At 47.2% G+C, this 20186-nt stretch overlaps 1 protein-coding gene across 1 annotated transcript in view; it reads right to left on the reverse strand.

The window, feature by feature from the left end:
• LOC138466255 (extracellular calcium-sensing receptor-like) overlaps positions 1-20186 on the reverse strand; it is a 154210-nt gene that overhangs the window by 66481 nt on the left and 67543 nt on the right. Inside the window, exon 2 of the mRNA XM_069607228.1 lies at positions 19441-19732. Within this exon, the coding sequence (XP_069463329.1) occupies positions 19441-19732 (292 nt within the window). The remainder of the gene's footprint in view (positions 1-19440; positions 19733-20186) is intronic.

Consider the following 20186-nt stretch of genomic DNA (forward strand, 5'->3'; position numbering starts at 1 on the left):
TAATTCCCCTAATAATTGGGCCAACTGATCAGTTTCCGAGGTCTCCATGACGCCCATGTGGGTATTTGTGGGTAGGCTTTGCGTTCTGTTACGCTCACCTGGTTCCCACGGGGGCGTCGACCGGAACTGGGCCGCTGTTGTTTCCACCAGCATGACGTGTAGCGCCGAACTGACTGACTGGACTGGCCCGCTCAGCCTAGTTTGTCTGGCTCGCAGGAATATTCTTCTGCAAAGGAGAAGAGGAATTAACCACCCGTGGAATTGAGTGTCAACCCACCTTCCCCGCTCCCGTTGTCTTCCCACAGATCACTCTTGAGGTCCCTTCCTTAGTCTCACCTGATGGTTTGGAAGGATGAGCTCTCCATCCTGCGTCGACCGCAGGGGCGCGTTGATGACCAGTTACTTCACTGGCGTAGAGGAATTGGTGAGTTCCAGTATTGACTCTAAAGTCCAATTGTTCATAAGAGTTCAAATGTCTGATCTTCACTCTGTCCGATTCCTTGCAGGTTGCCGATTAATCCACTCGAAGATTTCCAAATGGCAATTAGTAAGATTCAGGTAAGTCTATTGTGGTTTTCCCCTTAGGGGCCGGGGTACGGCGATGAAGCAGAGTTGACTGCGCTGACCCGAGATGAGGTGAGTACCCCCCGTGGTAAATCAGGTAAGTCCTTGGGGGTAGCTTGTATAGCCTTAGAGATTCCCCTTGCTCACCTTGCTGTCTTTGTCTCCTTAGGTGTTGGAGGGCGGCCGCGAGATGGAGAGAGCGTGATGGAATGCTGAAGTACCGCCAAGTACCGAGTTCAGCGTGGCGCCGTAGGAATGCGAAGGGATGCTTCAAAGACTTCTGTCTTTCAGCTCCGTGGCGAAATGGATCAGGATTCAGGTAAGGATTAAAGTTAAAACTCCTGTTCTAACCTTTATCCTTCTTTTCTTCTTGTTTCAGGAGTCCCAGGACTGAAGCGGGCGTGGTGGAGACTGGAGCTACTGAAAACACGGTGAGCGTTACGCTGCAGCAAGCAGAATAACGCGAAGCACGTGTGGTTTAAATAGCCTTGGAAGAAGATCCAGGTAAGTATTCTTCCACAGCCCCACCCAAGTAACAAAATAGTCCCTTCAGTAAAATAGTTCCTCCTAAGCCTCATTTGGCTTGTGTCTTCATGCAGCATGGTCTGCCTCAGGTGAGTATGCAGCATGGTCTGCTTCAGGTAAGTTATCAATAATGAGCCTGGCGCCCATGGCGCCAGGACTGACTTTATCTTTATGAGCCTGGCGCCATAGGCGCCAGGACTGCACCCAAACAGCCCCTAACTGGGGCTTTTGGGCATGCTCCAAGTGGCATGATGCCTGCTTCCGGGGCTGCTGGATATGGTCGTGGTCTTCCGGGGGCAGGCATCATGACATATACCTCTTCATTATCCTTAGCCCAAGTCATAGCTCCCATCCATTGCTCCCTCACAGGAGGGTCTTTACTTTTCCAATGCAGTAGTAACCCCTGTTTAGCTAGGAATAGGTCAATATTTAACAGTTTGTGCTTAATTGGATTCATCTTGTTCACAAAGCCTACAGTCTATTGGTTGACCTAGCATTTCTTCCAAAGCTGTGCACACATCTGTCCAATATTCACTAATCATTCTGCAGGACCACAGCATATGAAATATTCCTGCCTCTTCGATGCCACATCTTGGGCACCTCCAGGTTACTGTAGTTTACATATTCTTGAGTCGGGCTGGGGTGAGGTGTGCTCTGTTTATTACTTTGTAATGAATTGGGCAGGTTCTTGAATTACAGAATATCTGTTTTGTTAGCCTGCATATTTGTGTCCAGTGCGTGTCAGTGAGGGACATTCCCAAATATTCCTCCTATTCTTTTTTAGCATCCGGCGACTTAACTTCCCTAGTGCATAATGTGATCTTATATAGTACCGAGGCTGACTTCCTTGTTCCGCTATGTGTGAGTATATACCCCAAGCTTGGGTGTGCAAGGGGTACCTCCGGGAAACCATCCCACACTGTTGCTATTGCCAAACGTAATCAGAGGTACTGCAGCTTCTGCAATGGGGTATCACCTACGGTTGCTTTGATATCTTCCCAGCTTATAAAATTACGTTTGTCGAATAAATCCCTCAACTGGTATATGCCCTTGTCGCATCAGAGTGCTGCCAAGTTTACATATTGTGTTGGCGGTAGGTAGGGTGTATCCCATATAGGCCTATTTGGGTCATACATCACAGTGTTTCTAGGCTGGTCAATTAACCTGGTCCATGCTCTGCACGTGACCAGGGGTGGGTCTATTTGGTTATCGCTTCTAACTCTCCCTTCTGCTAGCTCATGTAGGAGGCACACCGGATTCCCCCATGTGCCTTTTCAGAGGGCCAAGTTGACCTTGAGAGTATCCACTGAGCTCAGGTTCAACAACCAGGTGCACATCACATGAGGTGTCCATTGGGAGGAAAACATTCTCACTTGTCACGCCACTCCTAGTCACAGGATCCAAAAGGGGAGTGGCATAGAGTAAATGCAGCCAATCAGCCGAGGTCTTATAGGGAACAGATGGTATGTACATGTGGGATAGTCAGAGAGGGTGGGGAATGAACACTGTATATTATTTACATCTTGAGTGAAGATATTGAGCCTCATTACAAGTATGCCGGTTCGGAAATAGCGTTGCTGGTATATCCTTACCGGCACTTTTTATGGACTCCCGTAGTCCAACTTCGATGCCGGTAACTCTGGCATCGCAAGTGACCCACCGCACCGGGCAACGCCATTCCTGGTATCTGTGGAGACACGCAGCAGCTGTTCCTGAGATACCGGCATGTTGCCAGTAAGTGCACATTCCGAGGTGCATGGGCACGCAATCACCGGCATGAACATGCTGGTAACAATGTGAAAACAATGCCGGAAACACTGGTCTCGCGGATCAGGCGGTAAATGGATTCTGGTGTGTAGAAACATGCCACAGGTGCACAGAATCAGCACAATGGGCTGTGCCACAGCACAAAGGGACCACTCCCACACCCCACACCCCTTCCAAAATCACAATGTTAGCAGTAGCTGTAGCAGTACTGGAGCTGGCGGCCATGCCTGCAGAGCTATTAATTGAAGCAACAATGAGGCAGAGGATGCAGCAGAGGAGCTTGAGGAGAAGGAGCGCTATCATGGCCCAGCAAATCCCCAATGTCCAGCAGGTAGCAGCCCGCAGGCAGCCACCAATCCCCTGCTTAATGGCCACACCATTCAACCTTAGCCCAGGGCAGATCCACACCCTGTACTGGCTAGACAGGGACACCATCACCTCACTAGTGGACCTGATCCATGACGACCAGGTCAGCATCTTCAATATCCACACAGCCATCCTGCCCTTGCTGAAGGTAATGTCTGTGCTACACTTTCTAGCCACAGGCACATACAAGCACACTGTTGGTGAGCTGCATGGTATTTTGCAACCCTGTCTTTCCTATGTGCTATTCCAGGTGATTGATGCACTCCTGTTTCATGTACGGGACCACGTCAGCCTACCCAGGACTGCTGACCACGTAAATGTCACAAAAATAGAGTTCCATGCCCTTGCAGGCATGCCTAACATCATTGGTGCCTTGGATTGCACACATGGGGAACTGGTGGCCAGGCACGCAGTGGAGGCAGTGTACCGCAACAGGAAGCTCTTTCGTTCACGGAACGTGCATATGGTGTGTGATGCCCACCACCTCATCAGCCATTGCTGTGCCAGATATCCCGGCTCAACACACAACTGCATGGTGCTGCGGAACTCCACGCTACCTTGGCACATGGCACGACAGCGTACCTGGCTGCTGGGTGAGTTGAACTACAAGGGCATGTGCAGTGTGAATTGGGGGGTGGGGGGCAGTAAACAGCATAGCATACCTGGCTGCTGGGTGAGTCTAACTACAAGGCCATGTGCAGTGTTGTATAATGGCCCAGTATGTCAGCCATGACTAGTGGATGTGCACACAGCATGCTTCAATCCATCATTACTCCCAAAGCCATTTCCTGAAACAATTACAAAACCACCATGTAAGTGCACAGAGGCCAGATATGGCTGCAAAAGGGGAAGACAGATCAAGAACAAGATCTAGGAACATCATTACCAATAACTGCAAAACAAGTACATCTCAAACATTGAAGTGGACATGACCCCACTGAGTGTTGGGAGTGCATGAAATGTGTAAGAGTGTAGGTGTTACTCAAGGTACAACACAGTAGTAGCATGCCAGAGTGCAAGTCCTGACAGGCGTGTCTACATGTATGAAAAATACCCAGTGCATACATAACCACATCTATCCAGTACAGCAAAAAACTAAATAACTACATGTACCAGAATGCACAACACCATAGTGACAATGACAAGCACAAACACAGTCAAGCAAAACCACAACTCATGATGGACAGCCAGAGAATACAGAAGCACCCACCCACAAAACACCTTTTGGCTGCACACAAATTGGACAGGTACACTGCCTGTCACATTCACACAATCACACATGCATCTCATAGAAATACAAAATGTACCGTCATACATGGCCATATAGCTGGAATTCTTCTGTAACTCATTAATGACATTTAGATCCATTCCATGTGTGTCAGTTGTACAAAAAGGGTCAGAGGTCATGTTGTCTGTGAATGGCCCATGTGAATACCACTGCACAACACACACCCCACATGCATAACAACAAAGTGTTGTTCTGGTACCCGAAAATTGACATATGCTAGCCAAAATAATGTCTGCTTGTGCATGCTTGGCTCCTCAAATGAACACTACACAGCCTGTGCAAACATGAAATGAACATTACATTTACACACTGCGAAAGGCGTAGCGCAACTAACACCCGGAAGCAACTTGTTGCTAATGCTGAACCAACAAATCAATTGGAAAAGAAAAAGAAAGACACAGGGAACGTAAAACAGCATGATTTTTAGAGCCTTCCTAAGTTGCAAATGTGCCAAAACCATATGCAAAGTTATGGGAAAGCATTCCAAAAGGGAACAGCTTGAATCGAAAAAGAGCAGCCGCCAGTTCTCGTACGATGGACCCTGGGCATAGGCAAAATAAAACAGCCAGCTGATTGTAAGGCTCGGGTGGGGACACAAGGCTGAAACCTTTGCTGCAGGTACTCCAGAACGATACCATAAAATGCCTGATGTACAAGGCACAAAGATTTAAAATGAACACGCTTGGTCACCGGCAGCCAATGAAGAGATCACAAGACAGGAGAAATATGCTCACAGAAAAGGGTGCCGGTGGCGAGGCGAGCGTACAAGATCTGAAGAACCTGCAGACTCCATAGCAGGTAATCTGGATGAGCCAGATATAGAGAGTTGCAGTCGTTGATCTTACTGGAGACTGAAGCAGAGACCACTGGAGCTCATAGATGAACAGGAATGAATTGGAAGACCTTCCTAAGAATCTTCAGTTGGTAGTGGCCTGCTTGACACAATCTGAGGGGCCATAGACAGAGAGGCAGCAAATTTAAGGCGGAGAACTTTTAAATCTTCACCAAACCATGGTTGAGATGGCTGTGTACAAGCTTGGATCTCTAGTAAAGGAGCAAGTGAATCAGCCGTGGTAGTAAAACCTTGAGATAGAATATCCAGATCCACAAAGGGAAAACCACTGCAACTAGAGTTAATTCGTGCAGCTATCGTAGAGGTATCCAACAGATGCCAGTTATGCCTCTTAACTATGGGTTTATTAGGAATAGAGGAATAGGCAATACCAGTCAATTTAAAGGATACAGCAAGGTGATCTGACCAAGTAATGCAAATAGGAGCATAGACAGTTAAGGATTTGTGTTGTCCAAAAACTAAATTAAGCTGGTTACCCAGAATATGGGTTGGAGCAGTAATAAACTGCATTAGGAGAAGAACTTCCATTGCAGTAATACATGTATTGGCCATTTTATCTAAGGACTCATTACACTTCAGGTTAAAATCCCCAGCAATAATCATGTCCCCATATTGAAGCTGGAGAGATGCCACCAGATCCGTAAAATAATCCACAAATCTAGCATCATAGCCCAGGGGGCGATAAACTAAAAGAAAATAAATAGTGTTAGAGGTGGAAATAGACATGCGCACCAGAATTGCCTCCAACCTACAAAGAGGAGGTAAAGGTAGTGTCATAGAAACAAAAGAAGACTTGTATATAAAAGCAATGTCACCACCAGGATGGCTAGCTATCTGATGAGTACTGAAAATATCATATCGCGCAGGCAGCGTGGCTGCTACGGCTGGTCCAGACGAGGGAGTGAGCCAAGTTTCACTAAACAGCAGACAGGCAGGTTTAAAATCAGAAAGTAGATTGTAGCAGTCTGCCACATGCGCGACCAGAGATCTTGCATTGCATAGAAGGCAGTTCAGGTCACCCAACTTAGTCACCTCTGTAGATGTAGTAGTAAAAGACTCAAGTCCAAAGCCAGTTGGCCAGGAAGTTGCTGCAGGGGCTAGCGCGATAATAACATTCCGCTTGCCCAAGGTCATAGCAGGCTCGCAGGCGGAGGGGCAGAGTTTCTGGCCCTGCCACCGTGCATGGTCCCGGACGGGCACAGAAAGGCTTGCCGTTAGTGCCCTTTGGCACACAAAAGGCGTGCCCACTGCGCTGCGGGGGAGGGTTTCACATAAATATCGACAGGAGCAGTCCATGTGACCACAAGAAGTGCAGAAAAAAAGGAAAGACTCCGGTCTCCCCGCATACACATCGAGGCAGATGATATTAAAGTGCTAACATTCCATTTAACACCCAGCAGAACGGAGGGAGTTTGGGGATCATAAAATGCACGCATATATTTAAAAACAAGCACAAATACACACACTCATGTACACTTTCTATTGCCCCTGTGCAGGTGATGCTGGGTATCCCCTGATGCAATGGTTAATGACCCCTGTCAGGCAACCCCACAACATCCACGAGCAGGCATACAACCATGCCCATGTACGTACTCGCTGCACCATAGAACAGACATTGGACTTGTTGAAGGCCAAGTTCTGCTGCATCAGCAGATCGGGTGGAGCACTATTGTACAGCCCTGAGAAGGTTGGGAAAATTGTGCTTGCCTGTGCCATGTTGCACAGCAAGTGCATCAGGCGCAACATCCCCCTACCCCCGACATGGACAGTCACCCACCAGATGCTGAGGACGACAGTGACGATGAGCTGCCTATTGCACAGCGCTGTGATGGCGTGGATGGACTTGTCACATGTGAAGACCTCATACACCACTACTTCTGAGCACCTGTTACACACACATACATGGCAGAGGACATCTAGCTCACTGGGCACTGGGCACTGTACATGAATAAATGCACTCACACTGAAAGATCAATGTCCAGTCATGATTCCTTTTGCAACACCAAATATGGTGTGAGATAACAAATTATGTACATGTTTGAAAAGCCTTAAATCACTCTAGGATCCCACCCAACTATCTCTCCCCACACCCCCTCCCCAACTATACCTGCACCCTCACCCAACTGTCCCTCCCCACAACCCCTACCCAACTATACCCACACCCCCACCCCAACTGTCCCTCCCCACACCCCATCCCCAACTATACCAACCACCCACACCAACTGTCCCACCCCACAACCCCTTGCCAACTATACCCACACCCCTATCCTACTGTCCATCCCCACACTCCCTCCCCAACTATACCCACACCCCCACCCCAACTGTCCCTTCCCACAACCATCCAAACAATGCCCTATTTCCTGTCCCTTTTAGGCTCAGGGGTGCGGCCTTCTGCAGGCCAAGACAGCCGCTCAGAGCAACACCTTGGGCTGCTCTGTTGTGAACTGCCTGTTGTGGAACTTGTGGAGAGAGGCAGTGGCATGGTCAGGTGCCTTTGGTCCATGAGGGCCTGCACCAACATGGAAATTGACTCAACCAGGGATGACATTACACTGTTCCCCTCCCTCACACGTGTGACCAGGCGTTCCTTCTTGAGCTGGCCTGAAGTACCTCCCGCATAAGTTGGGCCTCATGCAGGCGCTGTTGGACCATTGAAGCCAGGGATTTCTGCTTTTGTTCCATTCTTGCGAGATGCCCTTCCATGTCCCTGACATTGCATTGGGGTGGGGGTTGGGGGCTCATTAGGCCCACGGGATTGAAGTCCACAGCCTCCTCATAACTGTGGTCTGTATCCACGCTTCCTACTCCACTGTCATCCCCATCTCATATGGACCCCCTTGTTGACCCCCTTGCGGAAGGGGTGCAGTTGGCTCCTGGTTGGGGGGTGGCTGGAGTGCAGGTGCCTCCTAATTGGGGGGTTGCTGGGGTGCAGGTGCCTCCTGTTTTGGGGGGTAGCTGGGGTGCAGGTGCATCCTGGTTGGGGGGTGGCTGGGGTGCAGGTGCTCCTGGTTGGCGGGGGTGGCTGGGGTGCAGGTGCCTCCTGGTTGTGGGGTGTCTGGGGTGCAGGAGTTGATGCCATCTCACATCTGCCAGAGAATGGTGTTGAGTCTTGGTGACATGGTGGTGGTACATCGGTGGCGTGGCCTGGTGGTCCACGATGTACTAGGCTGTTCAGCCTCATTGGCAGATGATGTGCCTATGGGGGTCAGAAAGGCAGGGCATCAGTGATGGGTGTGGATTCGTGAGACAGACATAAGTGCTAGTACTTTCAGATGGAAATGCTGTGTCATGCACATGGTGGTGGCCATGGCATGGTGCACACATCTGTTTTAACAAAGGCAAAAAAAACTTGTGTAACACCTCACTCCACGGTCAGAGGCAGACCATGTGTTTTATGCAAAAAAGGAAAAGAAGTTCATATGATCTAATCTAGTGACTTCCTCATCTATCTTGATGTGGTGCTATGTAGTATCCTATCACCATTAGTCCTGACAAAATGGAGTTGGGACACACTAACCTCATATAAATTTCACAATTTTAATTCATTTGCAAAGTAAACGAAAACACTTCTAAAAAAATTCTAAAACAACAAGACCCAAGATTTCACCCACATGGTGGGTATAACACAAACCTATTGGGATAATTTACAACAACAGTTCAACACACATTACAATTAAACAGACACCACACGATTGTAACACACTGTACACTCTAAAAAAGTGTCATTTTACAAAAACACATATCTCCAGGTGCACACATGCCTGTGTCGGGGATGTTGTGTGGATGCACGTGTGGTGTGCAAACATGGAGCGTGCAGTGGCTGTTGCATAGTGTACTGTTGTTTCCCGGTGTGGGTGTTATGGGTGTGCCACACAAGCTGTATGATATGGTGTTATGGCTGGTTGTGACATGGATGTGTTACACATGGGACTGCTGCCTATGGCACTTACTGCGTTGGTGATGATTTTGCAGAATGGGCCATGGTGGATGGGAAGAGTGGCCCAAATGTATCATTGATGTGTGCGGCTGGTCATTTGCTGGTGGTGGAGGTGCTTGACACTGACGTAACTTTGGGCATGTGCTAGCACAGCAGTGACAACAAAGGTTGTGCTTTGTCAAGGGATGTGTGTTTGAGTGGCAACATGTGCATCTTGTGAGGGCGATACATGGGGCCTGTGTGATTTGTGAGTGGTGTATGAATGTGTTTTGGATGCAAGGTCTATGCAGATGTGTTAAACCAGGTTGAAGGGGGGTGGAGGGCGCCAGCAGGGCTGTATTGGCATTGGGCACAACATACTTCAAAAGTTTGCCCACTCAATTGTATACAGGGTACAAGGTGTGTGATCTGATATTGGGCATACGGGTACTCACCAGCCTCATCCGATGTCACACCTCCAGCCTCTGCTGCACCTACTCCCTCAATGGCCTTCAGGTGCAGTACTCTGCTGCATGTCTCCTCCCATGGCTGCAGGTGGATGAGAGATGCAGGGCTGCCTTCCGTGCCCTTTCTCTGAGTGCGCAGTGCTGTCACGAGGTTTTGCACCCTCAGCTGAAGGTCATCCCACCTTCTGTGGCAGTACCGGACTGTTCGGGGTGTTGTCCCGACTGCCGTGACCTTCTGGGCCACCTCCTCCCAGATTTCCTTCTTGCGCATTTGTGCCTGCCGCCGTAGGTCACTGCGGCAAACTTCATCAGCATGCTCGGCTAGGATGCCAGCCAGCATGTTTAATTCAGCCTTGCTGAACCGCGGCTAGTGCCTCTGTGCTACAGGTACCCTTGCAGACATGTCTCCTGTTGATTATCTGTGCTCGGAATGTGTCTGTCCTGTGCACAGAGGATTACAATGGATTGTGTTTTGTTAATGGCCGCTGGTCCATTGTCTGTTCCGGCGATCACGTTATTTCCGGTCACAGTAATAACGGCACCGGTAACAACGGTGCTGGTGAGCCCGGTAGCATGCAGCCGGATTCGGAGTCACTGTCAACGAGGGTGCTGGTGTGTTTTTTTTGGGGGGGGGGGGTTTGGTGGTATTACAGGCTTGCCGGTGAAACCATTTCGACATGCCAGAATATGCATGCACGCTGACACGGAAGCAACCGTTTATTCACACGGAAGCACTGGCATGCTAGTAATTACGATTTTTTTTTGGCAGCATACTTGTAATGAGGTCCATTGTCCTTTATAATGTGTTTTTTTGCTGTGAACTAACCAGTGCGCTACATGGCAGTCGGGATTATATGCCCCCACTGACACTCTCTTTCCTTTCTATACAAGAAATACATCTTGCTATCCTTGCAAGAGGTGCACCAAGCCTTTTTCCTTACAGGATTGGTTTTACTATCTGGCCTATAAAAGCAATACGTGTTGGCGTGCCCATTCATGTTGTTTTCTTTGTTCTGTATCTCCCTACGTGGCAGGTGTTGCCCCAAGCATGAGTTCCGAACGTTATGTGTATATGGACTTAAAGTGCAACCCCCTGATGATGCCCAGAGAGAGGCAGACGGCTGTCTGGGGTCGCTTTTGTTTTCTTGCAGGCGGGACTTGACAGTTTTATGACACAAACCAAATCTACTCAAGAAATGTTCACAGAGAAATTCCCAGTGGTTAGGAATTTCCATCTATAATAGGGAGTAAGATGGGGCATAACAAATCATGACTTTCTGGTTTGAGCGCACAGGCCTCTGGTATAGCAAAGGATAGAAGGTTTTTACATACTGGGAATTACATTGATGCTCATTTAAATGGGATGGGGCAGTCCATCGTCATTTTCTAGCAGATAAATGGTTTCCACCAGTAGATGATGTCCTGTGCTATTTTCAGAATGTGATTGAACCACCTGTAGCATCACCCGCATTGAATTTTCATGTGGGTGGAGACGGCCTAATGGAATAGCACTTGGTTTTTGCATCAGCAAAATCCAAGTGGCACTTGGACGACAATGGCAGGAGGCATTTACAGTTCATTTAATGAAAGGGTGAAAATAAAACACTTTAGTCTGGTCTGCTCAGATTTACATGTTATATTTATACCCTGTCATGATGTTGAGAGGGGAAAAAAAACACAGACCAAGACAGCAGCAAACATTGAATGAGTTTTCATTGTTTGGGGTTTTACCACATGATGACCAATGCAATAAGTAAGAAACTGTAACATAAATCAGGGAAATGAAATCAATCTCCCCGTACTATCAGATATCTTCTGACTGGGGTTAGCGGGCTGTGCACACTCTTCAGTGCCCTTTTCTCCAAAGATTTTCCCCTCTATTCCCAAGTCAGTCTTAAGGGGTTCTTCCAACCTTTTCACCACTCTATTTTGAGCATTCCCTCAACACTGAGCTATTTTCTCCTGGGATCCTTTGGAGTATCTTTCCACGTCTTCCAATTTTACAAATAAGGCAACAGAATGTTTCCTCTGTGGAGGTCACACCATGGTCATCCTTCCCTTAGGGTATTTACTCCTACTCGCTGCACCATGTGACTCTTGCTCTGATCATTTTCCACTTCACATTTATTCCATATATTCATTCCACATCCTACAGTGATCTTGATTACCTATATCACCTGCCATAGGCCAAGAATTTCCCCTTATGACTGTCTACGGCCTTGCTGCTACCACCTTGGGAGGGAGCACAAACCCCCCAACCCTCTCCTCCTGATCTCTTACTACCCCGTCCTGGTAAATGTTTCCTTTCATCTCCTGATTCTATCTCCTTTCCTACTCATGAGGGTCTTCTTTGTCCACCTTCTCATATTCTCCACCTACTGCTTGCACTGTGAATCTGTGCCCCCTTAGGCTTTCTCCCATTTCTACATCCCCTTCTACTGTGTCACTGTTGATCTGTGAATCTGTGCCCCAATAGGCTCTCTCCTATGTCTAGGTCCCTTATACTGTTATTTCTGTTGCACTGTTGTAGTTACTGGTGTACTGATGAGTGACACCTATAAGATCCCTTGCTATGACCCCCAGTTTAACCCCCCCTTGTGCTTCCTTTGTTGGGCATGTGGGCTGTGCATCTCCTTTCTTGTTTCACTCCCTCCTCTCCTCGCACCCTCTATGGTGCTTTCCATTTCTCCCCATCTTCTCTTACTGCTACTCTACCTCCTATCTTATCCCTCTCGCTAAGTCTGGAAGGAATATGTTCAAGAGGGACATCTTGGTCTCCAACTGAGGCCTCCGCATCGCTGATACCTACATCAGTGCTTCTTGCAGACAGACTCTCACCGACATCCTCTTTGGTGTTCCATCACCAGACCTATAGACTCTTCATATGGTCTCGGCTCTCTCTCCTATCTCTTCCTCTACCATTAATGGTGGCTCTCGGAGGGAGGCCCTTTTGTCCTCCTTCTACTCCTCCAAGGGCATCGTTAATGTCTATCTGAACGGTACCATCTTGTTCCAGGGCCCTCAGCCCAATCGCTTCCTATATGATCGATGCCTCCCGTGTTTTATCAACTTCCTTTTCCTTCCTTTTCCTGCTATTCCTACTAACACCTCTCTCTTCCACCCCTGCCCACTTGCGGGCCCCCCATCCACTTCTGCAGGGTGCACCTCAAACCTGCACCCCCAATCCAGAAGTGTTTCAAATGTGGCAACCTGCTCCATGTCACTACTCTTATTTCTCGCCCTTCTGTCAATCACTCCTCTGGCATCTGTCACCTCCTCAAAGAGGAAGTGCTTGCTGTCACCAAGACATGGTTCACAGCCAGCTCTGTCACAAGTGTTGACAATGTCCGCCCTGATGGCTACAACATCCTCTCCAAGCCCAGAACCAACCGCCACAGAGATGGAGTAGCTCTGATATTCCCTGAGTGTCTCCCTGCTTATGTTATTCCTACGCAGGCCTACTACTCCTTTGAAATGTCTGGTCTGCAGGTTCTCTATCTCTCCTGGTATCTGTAAGGGGTTTTTGTCATAGAGCTATTATCTAACTTGGCAGTATTTTAGTGTTGTGCTAAATTGGCGGTAAATTTAGCATATTCATAGCACAGCCCTATACGATTTGACAAACCTTCCCCCTTTGTAATTATTCTCTATTTAGACTTGACTGTAAGCATATAACGAGACCTTATGCATTTAGAGGCACCAAATATTACTGTATATTGTGCTGATGACTTATATACAACATCAACCTATCATGTTGAACAGTTTTGTCTGGCTCCAAGCATGCACAGCTGAACACACTCACACAAATACACAGGCTTTATGACTTACTTTTACCATTCCCTCATTTCATTTCTTATTCTACCACTGGCGGAAAATATTTTTAACCACCTTGGTGTAAGCACTCTTGAGCTTCCTAATTATCTCCCCTGATCTAAAGAATAATCACCAGAGACATAAAGAAATCATTGCACCAACTGAGTTTTCACTATTTTGTATGATTGTTTTGAAAACATGTCATTTACAAGAAGGAAACAAGAATATTTAATTTCATAAGAATACATGTACTGAGTCTTACCAAAGCATCGACACTGCCGTGGTTATCTAAGAGACAAAATATAAGCATGCATTGCACAACAATTTTCTACTTTCCATTAGTTCACAGTGTGCGAAAGAAAACCAAAAATGATTCCGTTGAAGCTAATGGTCTATTTCTGTCTATCTGACCACAGAGATAATTCTCTCTCAGTCAGCGCTCTCCTCAATTTTACCGCCACTTACATGGGATTCTGAAGTTTCTGTGCCTTTATCTGTATGGTCCCTCTCTCACTCCTGTTTATCTGCGATGAAGAGTTGCAAGCTGCGCACAGCCACTTCAGACCCCCGAAAACGCACTTTGATTCCTGGAAGTCTTCAATGCCAGGTTAGAATAGCCTCTGCACTCTCTCCCTTTCTTTCGGCAGTCAGCAGCAAGAAGAGCCCCCACTGTTTTCTGCTCCCTGTATTTATGCCAACTGCCTGCCATTCAAAACTAAAAACCTGCCTTTTTTCTGACTTGTCCCTTCACCCCAGCAACTTCTAGAATGTTGAGCTCTCTGTCCAATCACCCATGAGAACATGAATCAACTTATTTCCTGCAAGAACAATTAACTCTTCTGAATATAAAAAAAAACAGCCGATTCATTTCTGCAGCACGTTTATTTTAACAAAACGAAATGCAGAATTTTCCATCTGAGTCTTTGCATTTCATTGTTAAAAGGGAACACTACTTAATTACTGGGCATAGGGAATAGTTAGTTGATTAATCTGGGTTAGTTTGTTTAAATGCAAGACTTCACAGATAGCAATGTGCTTAGTGCATTTTGAATCTGCTGCCTTTTTTGCAATCATTTTGTTTTACCATTGAATTCCTAGTTCACTGCCATAATGACTCAATGTGGCATTGTACCTGCACTACATAATTCGCTATCTCCATTTGACTCTCATTTACACTAACCCCACTGAAAGGGCTGTCCTGTAATCACTAATCTGCTGTTCCCATCTGCACCCATTTTATCTGTTTCTGTTGAAATCACTGCCATCTGCACTTATTTTACTGGCTACTTTTAAAATTACTGCCATATTACCTTACATATCTCTATGACTGTGGCCACTATCTACAGGCCACTGGGCTTTTCCGCAACCTCTCCGACACACTCTCTCTTTCCATTCTGCCCTCTGGTCTGACACACTCTGCTGGATATACTGTACTCATCTCCACGGACATACCCCTCTCTAACCCTCTCACCATTCCTCCCTCTTGGACTGACCACGTTCTACTTTCCTCTCACCTGAAACTCTCTATCCCTCAGGAAAAGCCTACCTCAGCACTAAGGCAAAGCCTACCCCAGCACTGCCACCTACCTTTGCGGCCATTCAGCCCATGAAGTGTGTGTCAGTGGATACCTTTTCCTGTACTTCCTTTGCTCCTCCTATTCCTGCAGCTGACTCATACTCTGACACATGCCTCTATAATCTGCAGAAATCTATCTCCAACACTCTGGATACCCTTGCCCCTGTCATGAGAATCTGGCTGAAGCCTACCTCCAATCACAAATCTTGGTATGACTCCGACCTTGCCGTCCTGAAACGTCCTGAGAGGAAGTGGATGACTTTGTGCAGGCCTCTGACAACTGGCCTGCCGCCTGCTCCAAAGGCAATACAGACGCTCTGTTCTGTCCAAGAAGGGAGCCCAAATTCAAGCGTGCATCGCTGCGGCCTCTAACAACACGGTCAAACTCTTTAAATTATGCAAGGTACTTGCCAGTCCCACTCCAGTCTCTACCTCTCCGGTTCCCTCCGAGGCACTCTGTATTGCCCTTGCCTCTAACATCTCCTCTAAAACTCTGGATATCCTGTCCTCTATTTCCTCTCCATCTTCCTCTCTCTGCCCCAATTTGACCAACTCTCCCTCCTCTCCTCCTTTCTCCTCTTTATCTCTGATAACACGTGACTAGAAAAGTCCGATCTATGAAAGTTTCATCCAAACAGGTGCTTCCCTTCTCCTCCAGTACCATCAAGAACCATATTGACACCCTCGCTCCAGCCTTGCCTGATTTTTGTAATCAATCTTTCGCCACTGGAACTTTCCCCTCTGCAAGCACTCTCTTGTGCACATCCTCCTCAAAAAGCCATCTGCCGGTCCTACCTGTTTGGATTACTATTGCCTGATCTCTATCACCCCTTTCTTGGGCAAACTCCTGGAAAAGCTGGCCATCTGCCAGCTTACTCTCCACATCGAATCTATTGGTTGTCTCCATGACCATCAGTCTGGCTTCAGAGCTCTACCCTTGCATTCCTGCGATGCGAAAAACCTTGGTGTCATCTTCGACTCCACTCTCTCCTTCTCTCCTCACATCTCAGAGGTCGCCAAGAAGTCCCACTACCAACTCCACCTCCTCAATGGTACTCTCCCCTTCTTCACCTTTCCCCAGAAGCTCACTGTCTCCAGAGCCCTTGTTCTCTCTAGGCTGGACTACCACAACAGCCTCTTTCTCCATCTGCCTTCTGCTACACTCCGTCCTCTGCAGCAAATCCAGAACAGGAATCCAAGCCTTATCCTTGGCCTAAGGCCCAGGGACTGTATCTCTCCAGCCCTGAAATCATTCCACTGACTCCATCTGGCTGCAAGGATCAAGTTCAAGACCCTTTGTATTGTTCATAAGGCTTTCTGAGGCCAGGGCCCCCACTACATCCAACACTCTCTTCCTAAATACCTTCCTTCTCGAGTCCATTGCTCAGATACCCCTAACTTGCTAAGGGTCTGATGCTTCTCCAGGTAGAGAATGGGGCGGGCGGTGGATAGATCTCTCTCCTCCACAGGTACCTCACTCTGGATTGGCCTACCTGCCCCTCTCAAACTTGAGCTGGACCACCTGAAGTTCCGGAAGCAGGTCAAAGCTTTCCTTTTCTCCTCTGCTTTCTCTCTCTCCCTACCCTGCTGACCTTCATGACCTACCTGTCTGCTGCACCGACTGGTTGCTTGGCTACTCTTAGAGTCTCACTGGGTACTAGGCTCTTTCTTGATTAGTCTCCCCTGCACTGCCTCCAGGAGTACCATGCAATTAGGGTCTGTAACTGTAACATCTACAATCCCTTGCCTCCTGGAACTTACCCAGACCCGCGCTGCCTTGGTTGCACTTACTCAGAGCAATGTTGCCCTGTTTCCCCTTCCCTCTCCTTTGCTCTCTCCCCCTTTCCCTTTGCACTCCTCATTCTCACACTTAAACGATCTGAATGACACAAGGCCTAGTAAAATCGTTTGTCTTGTCCTCCCTCTTCCCTCCCTTGTCTTGTCAAACCTAGAAACACTTGTGTACAGGCACGTTATAAATGGATCTGTGTGGGTTGTGGTGGAATTGATCACATTCTTTTTTCCTTTTTGCTAGTTTTTGCCTCAAATATATGTGGGAGAGATCCCTGCACCCCCCTCTAGCTCCCCCATATTAAGTATTACCCTAACCCCACCCCCACATATATTTGGGGCACAAATGGTCACCCAAAAATGTGATTAAATCGACCACGATCAAATCAGCCATGGTCAAATTGGGTAATACCTTATCAATTAATTATATCATATGATATGATATCATATCATATCATATCAATGTCCTCCTGATGAATCCAAACAAGCTCCTACTCTGTTGAATTTTAACTCAACCACTTTTCTCACCGCCTCCTACGCACTCCTTCCTCTTTTTCGAACCCACTCAACATTATTATATTTCCTCCAAACTCCCTCTTTGTTTTCCAACCTCCTCCAAACTCTTGCAGCCAACCCACACTGCCTGGCTGGGATTTCACATTTATAAAGCCCTGTGCACACTTCCATTTCGCTGGTCAATCTGAGAGGTTCTGTTCTGTGAAGATAAATGGGAGAGGGTTTGTGATTGGATGATGTTTACAGATTTACCTGGTCTTAATGAGGATCTCTAATTGCAGACCAATCCTTTAAAAAACATGACCGCCATTTTAGAGTTGCATTTTCTTCATTTGTGCTGTCTCTGTGTGAATGTTATGTACCCTGAAACACATGTTTACTGTTCCTGATATGCACACTATTCCTACCATGATGCTTGGTCTTCTCAGGTTCAGGGACTCCCCCACTTAAAGGGATAGCACCAAATACACCCATGTGAGCACTCCAGAATAACACAGTTCCAGAGTCTATGAGTGAAATCTTCTGTGGCTGGTGCATGCCATGGGGAGGATCTTGTTGCTTTGGGGGTTTTCTGTCTGATCCACACCGGAGAATAGGAATTCATGCCACATGTGATTGTGCCATGCCATACAACATGAAATCAGAACTGGCAACCAGAGGATCCCCATACCAAATGCTGGCCCCTCATCCACCGGCTTGGTGAGGTATTCTGAACCCAGTCATCCCACTGGATGGCAGGAAGTGGATTTCATCAGCAACCTTTCCCAAAACAAATTAAGTTTTGGGAAATACAAATCGACTGACTGTGTGTTCTATTTCAGGTAATGTGCTAATAAAATACACATTACACAAATATCATAAAAGAAATGCCTGACTGTAGCTCAAATGTGTGCCCTACAACAGGTGCAATATATTGTGCACCAGTGAAAGTATCAGTGAAAGACAGAACAGGCATCTTACATTAAAAAGCGGTGCAGACTTCCTTCAGAAATAGAAGGGGCACTTTGAGGGCACAACTATACAAGATTCATTCACATGTACAAAGCACAGGACGCTCAGTTCGAGGTAACAGAGTAAGCTGCCTGCTGGCTAGAAACATACAAAGTAGTGCAAACGTTCTTTTGGCCAATTTCGAAGAAAACACTTTCACCGTTTTGCAGAATTCTACATAGGTTTTGAGGTTTTCTGAGCGCACAATCAGAGTAAAAGGGCCTAATTACGGGTCTAGCGGTAACCCTGCCAGTGCTTCCAGCAGGTTGCTGCTGGACTCACAACACTTAACTGGCGCCTGACATCCCGGTGCCACCAGGACATTACAAGTCCTGGTGGTTCAGGAGGTCAGACGATAGTAAATGTTAATCCCCATTCCCATGGTGCCCCATAGGACTCCATAGGAGTGGGGAGACGGAAGCACCAGCACGTTGCTATCAGTGTCTGTGCTTCCGTGAAAACCCTGCGGGTGGGTGCTGTGGTGCCCGGCAGGTCTGACCTGCCGGGCGCTTCAGCCCCCACCCACAGGTTTGTAATGTATTTGTCCAGAAATGCGTGCCGGTACGGTGCGAACGGCACCCATATTCCGGACCTCCACACTCGTAATGATAGGTGTTGCAAGTGGAACAGAGATCAAATCTGCAGCGAAATGTATCTGCCGAATTTTTCTAGAAGAATTGAAAACTCAAGTATTATATTACAAACATTTTCTGGAGTTTTCCAATAAAAGTACAATTCCAAGTAAAGAATTATGAGTTTTACATTTAGTTACTGTCAAAACTCATTTGAGATCAACTTTTTCTGTAAATTGTTTTGTTGGTGAAATATTGTGCAAATCATGTTTCCTCAAGTTTTTTAGGGTGTGTGAAAAACATAATTAATCAATTTTGAAAACCGCCAAACTGTGAATTCTAGCAAAAATGTATTTCACACACCCATTCAGCCGGTACAATTCGCTCTGAACTCCTGACTCTCAATTGCTTTTCAATGACTTTTAGATTTTCTTACCTGGGGATATCTGTACAGGCCCAAAATGTGTGCCATGAGTATTGCACGTGTTGATGTAGAGTCTCCAATGATGGCTGCAGGTGGGCGAGTGCTCCAGCAATCATAGTTCAGAACAGGCTTCTGGTGTCCGCTGAGTAGCCAAAGAGTTCCTTCTAGTGCCCGCTGAGGCATGCGGCATGAGTCATAGATTTGTACACCCAGGGTGATGTTGGGTAGGAGGTCTGGGTTCCCATTGATCTCGTCCATTGCAAACATCATGGCCTGGAGCCACTGGTAATTTTCCAGAATTAACCTGCAATGTACACTGAAAGATCACCAGTTGACGTGGCTGATAAGGAACATATAGTCTACGTGTTCTGTCAGCAAATATTACAAATGTGTGGGCACATGAGGAATCTTAGTAGATAGTCCAAGGCAAAAAAGGCAGAAAATACCGGATTTCATATGACTTACTGATGCTGAAATAACTGGGAGGAGAGGAGTTTCCTACAACATAGTTCTCATTATGAGTATTGGCGGTCTGGAAATAAAGTTCTGGTAACAAAATGTATTGACACCTATCCGAACAGGCAAAATCCAAGTCTGCTGGTAGGGGCTGTGAACAACCGGCAGACATTTGTCGCAATCACCAGCAATGGTATTACCGGTGCCTGTGATTGTGGAATCCCGAACCCATAGAGTCCTATGGGACTCCATATAATGGGGAGTTACCAGCATCTCCTCCACCAGTAATATCCCGGTAATAA

Source organism: Ambystoma mexicanum, chromosome 1p, assembly GCF_040938575.1.
Source record: "Ambystoma mexicanum isolate Mex_15411 chromosome 1p, UKY_AmexF1_1, whole genome shotgun sequence".
Lineage (NCBI taxonomy): Eukaryota > Metazoa > Chordata > Amphibia > Caudata > Ambystomatidae > Ambystoma > Ambystoma mexicanum.